The 17,684-nt window shown below is 34.0% G+C and overlaps 1 protein-coding gene across 1 annotated transcript; it reads right to left on the bottom strand.

The window, feature by feature from the left end:
- Window positions 1-10,303: 10,303 nt before the first annotated feature.
- On the bottom strand, window positions 10,304-15,886 carry LOC145607653 (kinesin-like protein NACK1). Its single transcript, XM_081663244.1, has 15 exons — window positions 15,712-15,886; window positions 14,536-14,829; window positions 14,361-14,450; window positions 14,165-14,265; window positions 13,948-14,064; window positions 13,763-13,844; window positions 13,606-13,673; window positions 13,465-13,524; window positions 13,253-13,377; window positions 12,823-13,024; window positions 12,598-12,705; window positions 12,419-12,508; window positions 11,357-12,301; window positions 10,948-11,279; window positions 10,304-10,826 (listed from the first exon to the last, which is right to left on the bottom strand). Exons 2-15 carry the CDS (start codon window positions 14,816-14,818, stop codon window positions 10,502-10,504), a joined length of 2,928 nt encoding a protein of 975 aa, XP_081519370.1. The 5' UTR covers window positions 14,819-14,829; window positions 15,712-15,886; the 3' UTR covers window positions 10,304-10,501.
- Between the last annotated feature and the right edge of the window lie 1,798 nt (window positions 15,887-17,684).

Raw genomic sequence — 17,684 nt, 5'->3', positions numbered from 1 at the left:
ATCAAATTCTATGTTTTCCGGACTATTTTCCTTATAAATAGGGTCCGAATCTCTGTTTTCAGAATCATCAACTTTCATCAACTCTCATCATCTCTCATCAACTCTCATCCTTAATTCTCTCTATTCTCTCTTGAGCAATATAGTTTATTCTTTCTCCCTCTCTTTCTAAACTAGCTTTTAACAAACACAATTCCGCATTCACAATATCTTGAAACACCTAGCCAAGTTCGAAGTTGCCTTCGCCCTAGACGTGAAAGGTTGATAATTTCTGTGGGTTTGGTCCAAATCTAGTCAAAACTTTATTTAATTTGATTTCAATTTAATTATTTAATTGTTCTTTATTATTTTCATTGAAGTTTACTAACTTGTGTATTTTGTCATTAGAAAGAGGTACGAGGCTTCAAAGTAAGTAGATTAGCTTACTCCCTATTTCTTTCAATGTAGAAAGCATGCCTATTATTGTTTTATGATTCCTAGTATCATGTTAGGATGTATTTAATTCCTAGTATCATGTCAGGGTGTTATTTTATGCTTTCTAGTGTCATGTTTAGGGTGCCTTTACTTATTTCTAATATCATGTTAGCATGTTAGTACCATGTTAGGTTTAAAGCTTTGATCTTTATTGCTTAGTGACATGCTAGGATTTGTTATTAATCTTGTTAGTATCATGCCTAGGATCTTGCTATTATTATTAAGTTTTATTATGCCTTATCATGCTATTATTATCGTTATTATTTAATTTTGTTTGTTATTATGTTGCTTGATTTTTATATTGTTATTGCTTGATCACAGCTTTTATGATTGTTAAAGGGAATTTGTACTTGAAATCACGCTTAATAAGATAATTATTAATTTGGTTTAGGCTAATGTGATTTTAACTCAAGTGATCGCCAATAATAGTTTATTTGTGCATTAATATTCAACCAACATAGATCAAACAGGGTAGGTTTAATATAATGTTTGTATGTTATTCGAAAAGCGCACATGAATACGAGCAGAACAAAGTAGAGGCCTATTTTATAGGGCGGGTCCTTTCTTTTGTAGATTGGATTCGTACCTTCATCCCCGAACCCTGTTTGGTTCAAGACCTTATGGAGTTGATGGTCCTTTTGGATTGTCTTTTGGGTTTACAAGTTCCTAAAACTTGTTGGCGACTCTTTTGCTCTCTTTTCCTTCCCTTTGGAACGCCACCGTACTTTAGTGTATGATCACAGTGGGGTTCAAGTTTGGGATCATGATGCTTGAAATATTCCCTACATTGGGTTTTTTACTTTTACCTAAAAAAAAAAAGTTTTTTACCACCAAAAGCTATAAAACTTATATTTTACCACCAAAAAAATAAAATTTGTTTTTTACCATTTGCCGTATAAAAACCGGTCTTTAGGGGTATGGGGGGCATTTTGGGCTTATGAGTCCAATTTGAGTTCAGAATTGACAAAAAATGATCATAAATGACTCAATTTTTCTATTCAAAAGTACTTCGATTTGTGTGAACCATGCAAAACGAGGCATTTCCAATCAATGTTTTGTCAATGATGACCTCAAATTAGATCCAAAGGGCTAAAATGCACCCTAAACCTATAAAGAACATGTGTTGCGAAAATCAAAGAATTTTTGTTAACATCGTTAGATTTAACAGTGTTCTTGACGGTAGGTCCTAAAAAACAATTTTTAGAATGTTTTTTGGTGGCAAAATAAAAGTATTAGAAGTTAAGGTGGTAAAAAAAATTTCGTTTTTTTTTGGGTAACAGCAAAAAAATCTTTTATATTTAAGAAATTTTGACTTTAACCACCAAAAAATTTGGACAAATTGTTTTTTACCACCTACTCTTTTAAAAGTTGTATTTTACCACCAAATAAACTCAAAAAATTGTTTTTTACCACCTGCCGTTTAGAAAACTGTTAAATCTAACAGAATTTTTTTAAATTCTTCGATTTTCGTGCCTAAAATATGTTATTCATAGGTTTAGGGGGGCATTTTGGCCCTGTGGGTCCAACTTGAGGTCAAAATCGATAAAAAATGATTGGAAATACCTCGTTATGCGTGTTTATAAATACATCGAATTGCGTGAACACGCAAAACGAGGTATTTTCGATCATTTTTTTTAATCAATTTTGACCTCAAATTGGACCTGTAAGGCCAAAATGCCCCCTAAACCTATAAAAAACATATTTCGGGCACGAAAATCGAAGAATTTTTTTTAACACTGTTAGATTTAACGGTTTTCTTAACAGTAGGTGGTGAAAACAATTTTTAGAGCTTTATTTGGTGGTAAAATACAACTTTTAAAAGAGTAGGTGGTAAAAAAAAACAATTCGTCCAAATTTTTTGATGGTAAAAGTCAAAGTTTCCTTATATTTAGGAAAGAAAAAAAATATCGAAAAAGTATGCCAACATCACTAATGTTAGAATTTGTTATACACATTTGGGTGTATCGTACACCCAACTAATCCAATGTTAGTTTTCCTTTTCATTTGATGATTAAATCCAAACACAACATGAAGTTCTTATGTACACCATATGTAAACAAGAATAAGGGATTTTTACCATGTCATTCTTTTGCTAAAATATATAAATAATAATCTAGGTTACTAAGGTTTTGAATCAAAGAGTAGCGAGCCAATGAGGTACACACAACTATTGATATGATATCACTTATTACACATAATCAAACAGCAAAAACTTTAAATCAGTATAATCTCGTGTGTTTAGTACATATTTTCTTATTCGATGATTAGTTACTATGAAATTTTAAATTTTTTGTAATTAAACTCGACGCAAATATAAGGTATAGTTTAAGATACCATTCTTTAGTCTTTCCTTACCATTTAAGCTATATAGCATCATCATTATTTTGTAAGTTAATTAACAGATTCACATATACATTAAACATCATGTTACTAAAAAAATACCTTCAAACTCAGCAAAAATTACAAATTAATTATTTATTAAATTATTAATCAAACAGTTCAAAAAATTAGGAAAATTTGCTAATTGTAGCCACTTAAAAAGAAATAGCAAATTGCAGCCCAAAAGTTCTTATAAAGTGTAAATTGCAGCCCGCATCAACTTTTTCATCGGTTTACGTGTCGAAAAATATTCGGTTAAGGTTTTAGGGGCCATTTCATTCCTTAAGGTTCCGATTTGAGCTCGAAATTAGCAAAAAAAAATAACGTAAGTGTCTTGTTTAAACCATCAACAAAAGAAGATTATTGGAGGGTTATGAACCAATAGTGGAGGGTTAAAAAAGTCATAGGTTGAAAGGTTAAAAAAGATTATTGGAGGGTTATGAACAAATAGTGGAGGGTTATAAAAAAAAATTGGAATATAAACAATTATTTTTCCTTACCATAAAATAAGCCTATGTTTCTACAACTTGAAATATTTGGAATTAGAATCAAGTGTTGTAAGGTTTAATTTATACACTAGAGGGTATAATTTAAGTTAACTAATTGAATGTTTAAATCAATAGTTATACAGGTGATTGTATAACCTAATTCACACTAATTTTTGAGTAATTTCCTCAATGTTTATCTTTGCGTTAAACTAATCCAAACAATAAATTTAAATGAAATTATGATATTAAAATATAAAATATTTAACAAAGTAATACGCCCACTATGTTCGAACCCAGGACCATATGGCAGGCAAATATTTATGTGTGTAACATCTATAACCAATTTTAAGGGATATGCACGTGCTACACAAATAAATTGTGAAATATGTCTATATATAATACTATGTGGTGGCCTTAATTTTGAAAACAAATAATTAACAATGAATACTAACCCACCATTGTTGTTACTATAAAAATAATAAACTTAGGGCATGTTCACATTTACTGAACTGAGCTGATTGGAGCTGAACTGAACTGAATAGAGCTAAAATGTGAGAGAAGGAAATTGGGAGCTAAAGTGAACTGAACAGAGCTGAATGGAGCTGAACTAAACTAAACTGCACTGAACTGAACTGAACTAAACTGCACTGAACTAAACGTGATCAGACCCTTAATACCTTTGATCGATTAAGTGATTAGGCCTATATTCATCCAAAGGGTACAAAATTAACCACATCCCTTTAGAATACATACAATTGTATGCTTAGTTTGAAGATTATGCTTTGTTTTTCTAGAATACATAATCTCCAGTAAAATTTGATTAATGTGACTGTGGAAGAATTAATATTACAATAGAAAATTTAATAGCGTCGAACTAGGCCTCAAAGTTGTAAGAAATGGACGCACTACATGATTAATGCTACTTGATTAGCTCGTTGCCTATTAATTAGGATAATATTGAAAATTTTGAACAATTAAAATATAACTCAAGTAAAATATATTATATTGATACCAAAAAAACTGCAAATTAAAGACTTAGACATTATTTCATACCAGATTTAATTAATTGTACTACCTCCGTTAACATTTAGTTGCAACTTTGGGGTATTTTTTTGTACTATAGACTCATCTTTCAAGAAACAAATAGCCGATGCTCAGAAATATGAGCAAGGAGGAGGCCCTAAGAAGAAAATTACACCTATAAAAGTAAATCCTAATGAAATCAAAATTGAAAAAACTTGGGAAGAATTCTTTATGAATCCCACAGTTAGTAATAGATCAAGTAAGATGTTAATTGATGAATCAGGATTACTTCATATAGGGGTGGCTATAAAACCTAAAACACAGAGAAATATGAGTCTTAAAACACCAAGTTTAAGTAGACGAAATTCAACAATAATAAGGATGAAAAAACAAAGTGATGAGAAGCTAGAAGAAGATGAAGAAATAATATTAGTCCTACTAAAGAAACTAAATGAAAAATATGAAAGTAAAAAGGCCCTAAAACAACCTGCAAGACATAGTATTGATATGGGGTCATAAATTTTTGAGTTAAATGAAGATCCAAATAGTCCTATAAAACCAAAACTGTGAGTGAACTAGTATATGAAGATGAAGTTAATATGCAAATGGAAGCTTGTAATGAAATAACCATTACTAATCCAAATAGAATTTATATTCCAATTTATATATGCATTGAAGATTATAATAAATATAAATTATGTGCATATATTGATAGTGGTTGCTCTACATGTTTTGGAAAAAAGATTATTATTTCCGAAATTCTTGTGGAAAAAGGCTAAAAATCCTATGCAAGTTAGAATTGCTAATAATAGTGTCATGATGCATATGAAAATAATTGAAGAATTACCAATAGAAATTGGAGGAGTTCACTGTGTTATTCCTATTTTATAGGCAATTGATCAACCTAGCCATGATATGATAATAGGGAATAACTTTCAAAGGTTATACTCTCCATGCACTCAAACCATTGATCAAATAATCTTTATTATTAATGGTCATTATGTTCCTATACAAAAAATAACAAAGGCTTATACTCATCAGACTACGGAATTTATGCGCAACCAGCGTGGTGATAGGGTTACACCTACACAACTAGAGGTTGCACTTAGAAGTTCTGAGTGTGATTCATCATTAATAGATCAGATTAACAAGCAGCAAGAAAAATTATGTGAAAAATTATATTCAAAGAATCCATTAGAACATTGGGAAAAGGATAAAGCATTTGCTAAGATTACTCTAACAAATCCTAATAAGATTATTAGAGTAAGACAAATGGTTTATACTTATCAAGATATATTAGAATTTGATGAACAAATAAAAGAATTGTTGAATAAGAAGTTAATTAGGAATAGCAAAAGTCCTCATAATAGTCCAGCGTTCATGGTTAGAAACCATGCAGAAGAAAAAAGAGGTAAAGCTAGAATGTTCATTAATTATAAACAACTAAATGACAATACTATTTTTGATGGCTATTACATTCCTAATAAAACTGTGTTATTTAATAGAATACAAGGAGCCACATGGTTTTCTAATATGGATTGTAAGAGTGGCTACTGGAAAATTAAAATGGAAGAAGAAAGTATTCCATTAATTACATTTAGTGCCCCTCAAGGGAATTATGAATGGTTAGTAATGCCTTTTGGATTAAGAAATGCTCCACAAATATTTCAAAGGGAAAATATTTTTAGAGAACTTAATCAATGTTGTTTGGTTTACATAGATGATATTCTAATCTTTTCAAAAAACTTAGAGCAACATAAAAATAATCTCAAAGCTGTAACTCAAAAATGTGCTGAGCATGGTATAATCCTTGGAAAAGATAAATGTGTATATCCTAAACAAGAAATTGAGTTTCCAGGATTAGAGATTAAAGCAGGACAAATAATATTGCAAAAACACATCCTAGAAATAATTGAAAAATTCCCAGATAAGATTGAAGATAGAAAACAACTAAAAAGATTTCTAGGATGTTTAACCTATGCTTCTGATTTCATAGAAAATCTAGCTCTGTTAAGGAAGCCATTACAACAAAAACTCAAGAAATAAATAACTTAGAACTGGAAGGAAAGTGATTCCAAAATTGTTCAGAATTTAAAAGCTATGTGTAAAGATCTTCCAATACTAACGCTACCTCCCAGTGAAGATGATTTAATCCTTGAAACAGATGCTAGTAATGAGCATTGGGGTGCTGTATTAAAGGTTAAAAAAGGAGAAAGACTTTGCAGATACATTAGTGGAAGTTTTAATAAAGCCGAGTTAAATTATCCCATAATGCAAAAGGAAATCCTTGCAGTTATTAGATCAATCGAGAAGTTCTTAAACTTCTTAGCCCCTAAATAGTGTTCTTAATAAGAACTGATTGCAAAGGCATACTTGGTTTTGTTAAAAAGAATTTGTCTAATATGCAAGCGCAAGGGAGACTCCTGCGTTGGCAATTATGGCTTAACCAATTCTCTTTTATTGTTGAACATATACAGGGATCAAAGAACTCTTTGGCAGATAGCTTGACCAGAGAATTAGCTAATGACGAAGAAGCACAAGACATCAGAAAAACCTCCTGCCCATCAACTAGAAAAGATGGAGGCGGAGAGAAAAACTCTTATTGAAGAAACAGATAAAGCTATGGAGCGGGTTTCACCCTCCACATGGGCCTTGATGGAGGCCATGATGATTTCATCAAAAAAGAGATCCCGAGATGGTTTGATTAAAAGTTGTCATGTAGCAGTTTGAAGGTTCCTAATGTATGAAGTAATGGTCCTTATCTTGCGACTTATTCCTAATATTCAGGATATAATATTAAACAAAATAAAAGAATTTCATATTCTAGTACGATTTACTTATATCAAGATCATACAAGTTGTATGATGTTTATGATCTTTGGGGAAGTAGAATAATGTTCAACACTAATTCCAAAGTGGGTACTGTGTCAATTCATCCACATTCTCTGGAATGGAGGGCACCATATGTAGCGGAGCACTACAGAGCTTGGGTTATGGAATGGTTCATAGCATCGTACCATTTCCTGATAATAATACTACTTTCTTTGAGAAACTTACAAAATTCCAGATGTATTTAGGAAAATTTATGATGCAACTAGAGATGGAAATGGATGGGGTTCGGGGCGGGTGGAGCGTCACCCGCATCCACCCTCCGCCTCCATCCACCCCACCCGATCCATCCACCACCCGCCAATATATCCACCCGAATCCATCCATCCATCACCCACGGGTGAAACGGATGGATCGGGTGGTAATCGGATATTTAATAAAATTTAAAAAATAAATTACACTTAGTTCTCCCAAGAAAATTCACATATATATGAACCCTAAAAAACCATAAATTAATAAAAAAAAACTGTGGCAAATTCGTGAAAAAAGGCCAGAAATTCAAGAAAATATATGATCCATATATATTAACCATAAAAACAAGCAGCAAATTCATGAAATTAAACCTAAGAACAAGCGAAAAATTCGAATTAAATTTAAATGAACAAGGCAAAATTAACAACAACAATTACAAATTTACAACAAGTCAAGAACATATTTTAACAATGGAGGCCACCGTAGTTTGCCTTGCTGCAGTGGCGCCACCGTGAGTCCCTGACTCTGTCCAACAGTCTGACAAAGCAAGCTCGGCAGAGAGAGGTAGAGAGTTTCTACTTTTTAGCTTAGTAATTACTATATTGAAATATTCTTTGATTTTGCATTCTCAATAAACCCAGAAATTGAAATCAATTTGGGGGAAAATTACGATATAGATAGATAAATGGGGTTTTGGGAATTCTGGGTGTATTTGTGGGTTCGACAGTAAATTGTGAAGACCCTCCGTGACTCTCGAAGGAGAGAAATCTGTGAAACCGCTTTAATGGAGAACTCAGAGTATGCTTTAATGAAGGAGAGAGAGGGGAGGAAGAGAGAGAAAAAGAGGGGAGGAGGCATGTCCTAGTACTCTAGTTGTCTACTGAGCATTGAATACATTTCTTTTTTTTTTTTTTTTTTTTTTTTTTTGCAATTTAATACGGAGTAGTAAGTGTTCTTTTCTTTTTTTTTTTATTTTTTTTTTAATATTTGGGTGATGGATGGATTAATGGGTCGGGTGATGGATGAAATTTGTCCACCTGAAGCCGATCCGTCACCGCATCCGTTAATCCATCACCCGCCTATCATCCTTTAAATCGGGTTTTTCACCCATCCAATAAGGCGGGTGGACAGGGTTAGCGGGTGATCCACTAGATATTTCCATCTCTAGATGCAACAAGATATAAAGGAAGAGTTAAACAAGTCCAAGTACAAAGTGCAAACATTGAAATGGTTGAAGGAAAAGTTAGCTCTCCACATTTCCTGATCATGTTTGAAGATGTTCATCGCAAAGTCAAAGATCCAATATGTATCCAGCAGAGACGAGTAAAGGATCCTACGGAGGCAAGAGCTTATGGATTTTTCTATATTACTCAGTATCTTAACCAGTTCATAGCATTAAAGGAAGAACCACCAGTCATAATACATGTGGGAAATACTACAATAGTAGCACCAGAATGGTTAAAAAATTATTTAGAAGAAGGAGTATTACATGTTGAATCAGTTTATGATTATCTTGAACAAGTTAAAGCTGGGAGATATTTATCCTTAGAGGGAAAATAGTACTTATTTGAGATCTTTGTCACATGGGATGAATCCTATGCTGCCAAATGTGTGATAGATCTCAGTATAGAAGAAGACAACCAAATTTATGTCCATTATGAAGAGAGTAAGGACAACGAAGGTGGTATATAAAATATGATGGAATCCTAAGCCCACACCAGCAATAATGTATCCTGCTTTTACTATTGAAGCACGTTTTATTTGTTCTAAAGAATCTTTAGAAAAGCAGTGAACGATATTCACTTGCTGAGTCATGGTTTTCTGTAAGCCATAGAAAGTGTCGGTGACCTTTGTGAGCCTTCCCCTATATAAAGGGCATTAGGCAAAGAAGTGAAGGCAGAGTTGGAAGAGTTAGTTAGAGAATTCCTCAAAAAGTATTATAGAGTCCTCTAGAGAAAAACACTCACCTTAAGAGACAGATTGGTTCTCCATTTCTCTTAAAGTAGAGAAAACTCTATTTCAGCTTATGTCTGTTTAAGCTTTCAATTTATGTGTTCGTTGTAATATATGAGTGTTGTAATCTTTTCAAGTTAAATAAAAGTTTAGTTCACGAAGGGAACGTTATCCCCTTGAACCTTATATTTCAAATGAGTTATCTTTTTGTTTAAGAAGTTCCATCATAACACAATAAGAATTGTTTGATTAGGTCTAAGGAGGAAACGAATTAGATCTATGCTGTGCCTAATCTAAGGAAGACAGGGTTGGGGTTAGCTACCTTGGTAAAGCCGGAAGCTCAGAACGCCGGAGGTTCCATTGTCAATTAAGTTCAGGTATTGGTCAAAATTCTCTAGTTAAATAATAATTATTGCGAAGCATGGTGGGCTATTACCGTTAAAAGTCATTAATCTAGTAATAAGTGAACATTAATCGGTATTAATATATAAATAGTAGAATTTAAAGGTTCGTTGGTATCAAAAAAAATACCAATTAGGAGTTCGTTGGTATCAAAAGAAATACCAACTAGGTGCTCGTTGGTATCAAAAGAAATACCAACTAATACTGCCAAAAAAGTTCGTTGAATACATACCTCCAAAAAAGTTGGTGAGTAGAGGCCAAGTGGATTCTACTTAGCAGAGACCAAGAAAACCCCATACAAAAAGCCCACCAACTACCATAAAATTTCTATTTTCTAACATATTCTTCTTCTTTTTCTTACAAAATAATATTATTTAACTAATTGTGATTTGGGGAGAATAACCCAACATTCTCATCATTTAGATTCTAGTTGAGAGGTGAAGCACTAAAAAGTTGTGACCAAGTGCTTTATCTTAAGATTGAGGAATAAAAGACACAATAAATAACAAATTGTTTTTTTTTATTTTTTGCAAAATGGCAATTCCAAAACTGGCTATATAGCAGTAACAGTTATCTCAATAACCCAGAAAAGAATGAAAGAATTGAACAAGTCGTGGAGAGAACTCCAAAACTTCTTTAAGTACATTTACAAAAAGATATGATTTGTTGTACTTACAAACAAATGTATAAAATATCTCAAATCTCTCACAAAAGCAGGTTGGAGATTTGATTCCAGCCTGCCATCCATGGTCTTTTATCACTTGGGAGTGCAAAGTTTAGCTCAAACATTTCCCTTGCTGCCTTTCCACTTTCGCAAAATCCAACAAGCTTAGCCACAATCTCCGCGCTTTCATGTACATGAAGCGGGTCATGGGGATTAGTCCAAAGCTTACTCACAAATTGCAACCTCCTATGTTTTCCTTCAAGTGAGACGCCCCATTTTATGTACAATGCTTCTCTTTCCTCAGCACTTAGGCGTGAGCTTACCCTCCTTGCAAGGAACTCCCTTTCGCGCTTCAGTGCTTTGATACTACATTATGGATAGGAATTAGATGGTGTAATTAACTTCTGACATTACTTATAGTGTTACATGAAAAGAGATTAGATGGTGTAAGAATAAAGATGTAAGCAGGAGTTGGTTAAGAAAATACCTGGAAGAAATAGAAACTGTGGGTTCATCTCCACCAGGTCCACAATGAGCTGGACTTGCATCTCCGGTTTCTGCCAAGTGCTGCTGCAACCAAGTTAATCGCCTAAGCTCAACTTCGAAGTAAATCTGGTCAGCTGTGTCTCCTTTAAACAGCAGATAGAATTGAGTTCTGTGAATGATGGAAACATAGCAAACATCCCATAGTTCAATTATTTGCTGTCTTTGCTCCTTGAAAGTTACTTGCCATGAAACCTCAGGTTCATTTTCTTCGTAATCTTCTTCATCATTCTCAATATCATAACCAGCTGCTTCATTTGCTTCCAACTCAAGCACCTGGTGAAATTAATTCAATACACATTACAATAAGATCTGTTTACAGTAACGCTATATGGAAGGAGTAATTGTACTACCTGGCATACAAGCAACTGCTTCTGATATTGCAGCTTTGCGACACGTTCTTTCAGTTCTGTAACATATGCTCTTATGTTTCTCACATTCTCTTCTGCTGCATTCTGAAACATCTGTTTCATTTTCTTCATGTTAACAGAACTCGATCTTCTGTATCCTGAACCTTCCTTAGATGAAACATCACTAACAGCTCCTTCTGTTTTCGTAGGTGTTCCTTTCTCAACACCTTGTGCAGCTTCAGTAACAACAATGTTATCATTTACTGGATTCCTATTTTCAATATCAGTCTCCACAACATGGTCAGCAGCAGACAAAGGGGAGCATGGAGATCGTAAAAGATTCTGCCTGTTGGCACCACTGCTTGAACTTAAAGGAATCAGCTTTTTCTTTTTTGATTGGGATTTCGAGTTCTGTGTTACTTCACCATTAGGCTCGTCGTTATTTGGAAGAGACAGTACCAGTTTGTCTATAGACTTTTGTACATTTTCAAGCTGCTCTTCAAGATCAGCTATTGTACTCCCTTGAGTATGAAGTCTTGTAATTTCTTCCTTCAGGTTAGCACTCACACTTTTATTTGTGGCAACAACTGCTCCAGCCTCATCCACCGTGAGATCTGGTCTAACAGTACGCATTTCCCTTATCTCTGCCTGCAGCTTAGCAATTGTCTCAGCGGCATCTTGATTACCTAGCCTATGACAAGCAACCTCTTTTTGCAGCACTTCTAGAGCTCGATTGGCTTCATCTCCAAGCTGCTCCTGCAGCTGCTCAAGTTTCCTAATTTCATGCATGAGGGTGAATGGAGCAGTAGATGACTTCCTCATGGATTGCCTGATAATTTTATTTTGTGTCTGATATCCCTGTTGCTTCCCGTTTAAGTTAAAAGGCAATGTTCCGGAGAAGTAAAGACATTTTACAACTGGTCGAGGTGATTCATAGGGACCAATAACCTGATGTAGTCATCAGATAATAGTTAGGAAAAGAAAAAATAAATAGCTGGATTGGACGGAGAAGGGGGCAGGAGGGTGGAGAAGGATGCAAAGATAAAGCTGAATGCAACTAATAACCTTTTCCTCCTGCACCTTTTGTCGGAGCTCTTCTACTTCAGATAAGGCAAGATCTCTTTGACGTCTCAACTCTTCAATCTCCTTTTCCATCTAAAATGTAAGAAGAAAAAAAAATTTAGACAACAATTCATCAGCACCCAATGCCTTAAGCATCCAATGAAGAAGAAAAAATAGTTCACCTGGTGAATCTTCTGGTCCTTGTCTGATGCATCAGGGACACGTAACTCTGCTTCTAGTCTGGCTACCTCCTTCTGCAACTGTTTCACTAATTGCTTATCAGAGACAACCTGAAAATAAAATAGGATACATATTAGCCTTTGTCCAAGGAAGTCAACATAGTAAATGTACATGGATATATGATTTACATAAGTTCATAAAGCTTGAAGCCATTTTTTCATCCATACCATGTTCACTTGAGCATTGTTGGTGACCTCCTTAGCTCGAGTAGCAAAGTATAATGTATTCCTTGTCTGCTCAACATGACTTGTTGCTGGACTCAATGTACAAATGATAGCAGTACGAGCATTCCCACCAAGAGAGTGTTGCAAAATTCTCGTAAGCTTGGAGTCACGGTAAGGTATGTGACCAGCTCGCTTAGCTCCAGCGCTGCATAGCAATATGAACGCCAAGCAATATCAGCAGTAGATCAATTACCTGGCACCCATCCTAGAGTCCCATAATGGCCAAAAGGCCAGGAAAGTCTACGATTGTACCATGTTTAAGAAGCAATTTTACTAGAGCAGAAAGGTTAGGAAAGGGGGTTCGACACACTAATGTATCAATCTGCACAAAAATGAACCAACTAAATGCAATATGGGAGGAAAATCCCTTCACCTAAGCTTCCGAATCACAGTTGTCAGAGTCATCAGGCTCAGATTAATATGACAGCCTTCCCTGAGTCTGGCACCATCAGCATGTGTTTGTGCAGCCCTCTCACTTCCAGCAAGGTCGACAAAATTCTGCAAAAGCAAAAACAAATTCATAACACTACAACAGTGAATATTACTGGAGAATGCCATAACAATAAATCCATGTAAGGTATTTACCAGGCTTGCAATGAAGGATCGGATACAGCCTGATTTTTCACGCTGTGTACTTTGTATTGTCTGCATTGTTAGGTATGTAATTAAAGTAAGAATCTGACCGTAAAATCCTGTCTGAGCCAATGAAGAATTCTTAAAACTAACCAGCCTAATAATTTGGTGAGATCGCGAACTATTATCATTGAGTGCAGTTTCACCCACTTGTCTTTGAGCTGAGCAAAAAAAAAAAAAATGAGTTCACTATGGTAAGATTATGAGTAAAAAATCAAGCTGACACAAGCTTTTCAAACAGCTCTCTTACCCTCACATATGCTAATCAAGTGTCTGAGATGCCGGTCATCAGTAGCAGTTTCTTCTACTAGCTTCTCAACAACAGTACCTTTCTGTAGAGAAATCAAAAACAGAATTAAAATAATCTGTATATTTTTTGCAATCATCATGCTATGATTTACTAGTAATGAACTACTTTTGTTACACTGAACATACTTCTGGATCATCCAATAGCTTAAGGTTGCGACCAGACTCAGAATTCAGAAGATCCCTGACATTTTCGTTATAGATTTCTAATCCAGAAATCCTAATAGTGAACTCTCTTTCCGGGGTCTGTATTCATGGAGCAAGTGTTTAGTTCTAAAGCATATCAACATCTAGAAACATACTAATCTTAAACTGAACTTGTACATAATATAACCAAATATCTTACATTCATTATGTGGTTGTAAATATCTGTTACAGCTTTTTCTGTTATTCCTCGCATTGTATATGTCTTGCCACTACTTGTCTGTCCATAAGCAAATATAGTTGCTGCAAACAGAATAAAAGTTTAAAACACACAATTGAAAACAATTAAAGCAATGCAAATGAAAACTACTTGTATTAATCAATAAGTAATGCATTACCATTGATACCCATCAAAGAGGACAAAGCCACATTTTTAACCCCATCCTCATACACAGTCTCAGTGATGGAGGCAGGACCAAAGACTTTGTCTGAAAAGGTACACAATTTTCGACTCAGTCAACGAAAAAACAATTGGTTATATGAATCCGATATTTGGATAAAAGGGATATATACCGAATGTAAATGAAGATTGCTGAATATTAGAACGGTCATTATTAACAGGAGGCTTATGAACAATTGTGTGTTCATCAACACATTCCCAAGCCACTTGGTCTTTAGCTGCCTGCTCCCGTCTGCTTAAAGGCCTCAACCTTACAGTCACGACGATTTTATCTTCCTTGGCACCAGCTCTCGGTCCACCTGGTGTTGATGCAGGCGTTCTAGGTCCACCAGGTGTTGATGCAGGCGTTCTGGGCCCACCTGGTGTTGATGGTGTTGAGGTACCCTTTACTGTCATAATGTTTCTGCCTTTCAAATCAATCCAAAACAAATTCTTCAGTAATACTTCGTATATGATGATCACTTAAACCTTGAATTACATTCCTACTTATCCTATTAATTCATATATCTCATCAATAAATTTAAGTAACGACATATCAGAAAATCTTATGATAAACAACTACGACAGCAGCGATGATTACCCCAACTTCCAACTTCATTAATCTCAAGCTATAGTCATACTTATTCTCTTATTTAATATCCCATAAATTAATTTAAGTTGTTAAATAGGGACATATATTAGAAAATCTGATCATACAACTATGACAATAGCAACGATGAGTCCAATTTCCCAACTTCTTACAACTTATTTAGTAATCACACTCATTCTATTACTTCTGATATCCCATCAATTAATTTAAGTAGCAACATTCCTGTTAATCTCTATTTTCCATTAAGACAATCGCGGTAGACCCTGTTTCCCAACATCATAAATCAGCTCCAGATACGCAGAATGCATCTCTTGAAGACTTGTATAATTTTAAATGTTCTTCTACCAATTATCTAAACAACAAATTGAAATCATATAATTCTTATATATATATATATTCCACTAAACATAAAGCACAATCTACAATTACCAGTATCAATGTATAATAACAAGTTAACTTTGAGATTTAATCTATATCATTGATTAACATAAATTATACAAATTTCTTACCCTTTTACCTAAATTAAACAAATAATAACCTTCCAAATAAAGAAGTTAATTGGATTGAGTGATGCTCAAAGTAGATTCCAAAATTAGAAATTGTACAAAACTTCTATTTTTGAAGTTTGAAGCTACAAAAATTGAATTGAGTATTTGAGTAATCAAAATCAGAACAATATAATTATAAATAATTAACTTACTGCGTCAACACTGGAAAATAGCAGCGGCAGAGAAGGAGAGGTGATCGGAACTGAAGATGGTGGTTTTGTTGGAGGAGAGAGAAAGAGTAGTAAGGGTTTTGAGAGAATGAACAACAAAGGAGAAAATACACTAAACAGATACAACGGCTCTTTTTGAGCGCTTCTGATTTTTAATCGTTTTGAACACACAAACGGCTATTTTAAATTGTAACGGTTATATTAATAATAAACGGTAATATGTCTATAAGACTATAACTCTATCAATTGTATTCTAAATTTGTTGACCTTCTTTTTGTTCTTTTTCTACACTTTTTACTTCGGCTGTTAATTCGTCTCTCACTCAATAAGCCAGCCATCCATTTATAAAGTGAATCGCTATTCGTCGCTCCCATTTTACATAATAACGCTCCCATTTTGACTTGAATGCACAAGTATGCCCTTCATCGAAATCTATACTATATACTAAAGTAATTACCAAAGGGGGACATTTGGCATAATTTTGTGAAAAATTTTCCCTCCAAAATGCTTTCTATTTAATTTCTTAAAAAAATCTATTAAAAAATTAAAATTCTTTTGTTATATTTATATTAAGAATTTAAAGGATTTACAGTAATAAATTCAAATTTGAAAAAATTTCAATTAATTCAATTTCAATTTACTATTATTATTAATACATCTTACTTTATAAATCCGTGCATTGCACGGGGCTAAAAACTAGTTGTAATATAAAAAGAGGACATTGTTCCCTTCATGCACATTTTACCTACTATCGGTCCCCTCAAAGTAGTACACCGTAAATCCCGAGCACATCGGTCCCCACAACTTCAAACCAAATCGGTCCCCACGACCACCTTAAATATTTTTTTAAAAACAACATTTAAATCATCAAGTTTTTTCCGACGGATCTAGGATGATGGACGGCTGGGACGACTGGGAAGTTCGTACGCCGGAGAATGCGTCGGAACATTCTGTAAGCTTTTTTTTTTATTTTCTGAAAATGGGACATCCGCCCAAAATTTCCGGATGTCCCATGGAGGATCCGCCTAAAATTTCCGGATCCACCATGGGCGGATGTTGTTTCCATTAATTTGGGATTTATTTTGGTGAAATCGTCTTATAACAAAACCAGAGATGGTCGGCCATATCGATATTTGAGATGTGATCGGTCACGGGTGAGAAATCATTGATCAATAGATATTAGTATGGATGATAATTGATTTGCTATAATATTTGCTATATTAGTTATAATATAGCTATAATATAGATATTATAATATAGCTAATATCTATCAATTTGGCCAAAAAGAGCCATATTAGCTATAGCATATATAATAATTAGTTTAAATATTATAGCTATATACTATAATAATTATAATATAGTATATAATAATTATACTATTATTATATAATTCCATTTATTAGTATATGATCCCTTGGGGCTCTATTATAGCTATATGATTTCTCACCCTAGAATGAATGCAAGTTGATTATTATTGGGGCTTCCATTTATAATTGAATAGAGCCCCAAGCTATAACCATATCAATTAGTATGGTGAGAAATCATATTTGTTATAATATCAGTCATAGCGAAACATTGATTGATATTAGTTGCTTGGTCAATAGAAGCCTCTGCAAAAATTATTATGTCATCAACAAAGGCTAAGTTTGAAAGGCTTGGCCCATTATGACTAGCCTTAATTGATTTCCATTTATCAAGAATTATGGATCCTCAATAATATGGTTCAACCTATAATTTCCATACAAAGCACAAAAATGTAAGGTGATAATGGATCTCCTTGACGCATGCCCCAACTTGGATTGAAAGATTGAGTTGGTTCTCCATTCCTCAACACTCTCATCAAGGAAGAAGAGATACATTCCATTATGACATCAACCAATAAAATTGGAAAACGAATTTCCATTTAAGTGTCCCAGATAAAATCTTATCTAAGCCGATCATAGGCCTTTACAAAA

Source organism: Chenopodium album, chromosome 23, assembly GCF_948465745.1.
Source record: "Chenopodium album chromosome 23, dcCheAlbu1.1, whole genome shotgun sequence".
NCBI classification, from domain to species: Eukaryota; Viridiplantae; Streptophyta; class Magnoliopsida; order Caryophyllales; family Amaranthaceae; genus Chenopodium; species Chenopodium album.
Note: the sequence above shows the minus strand (reverse complement) of the source record. Positions and strands in the feature narration are given on the sequence as shown.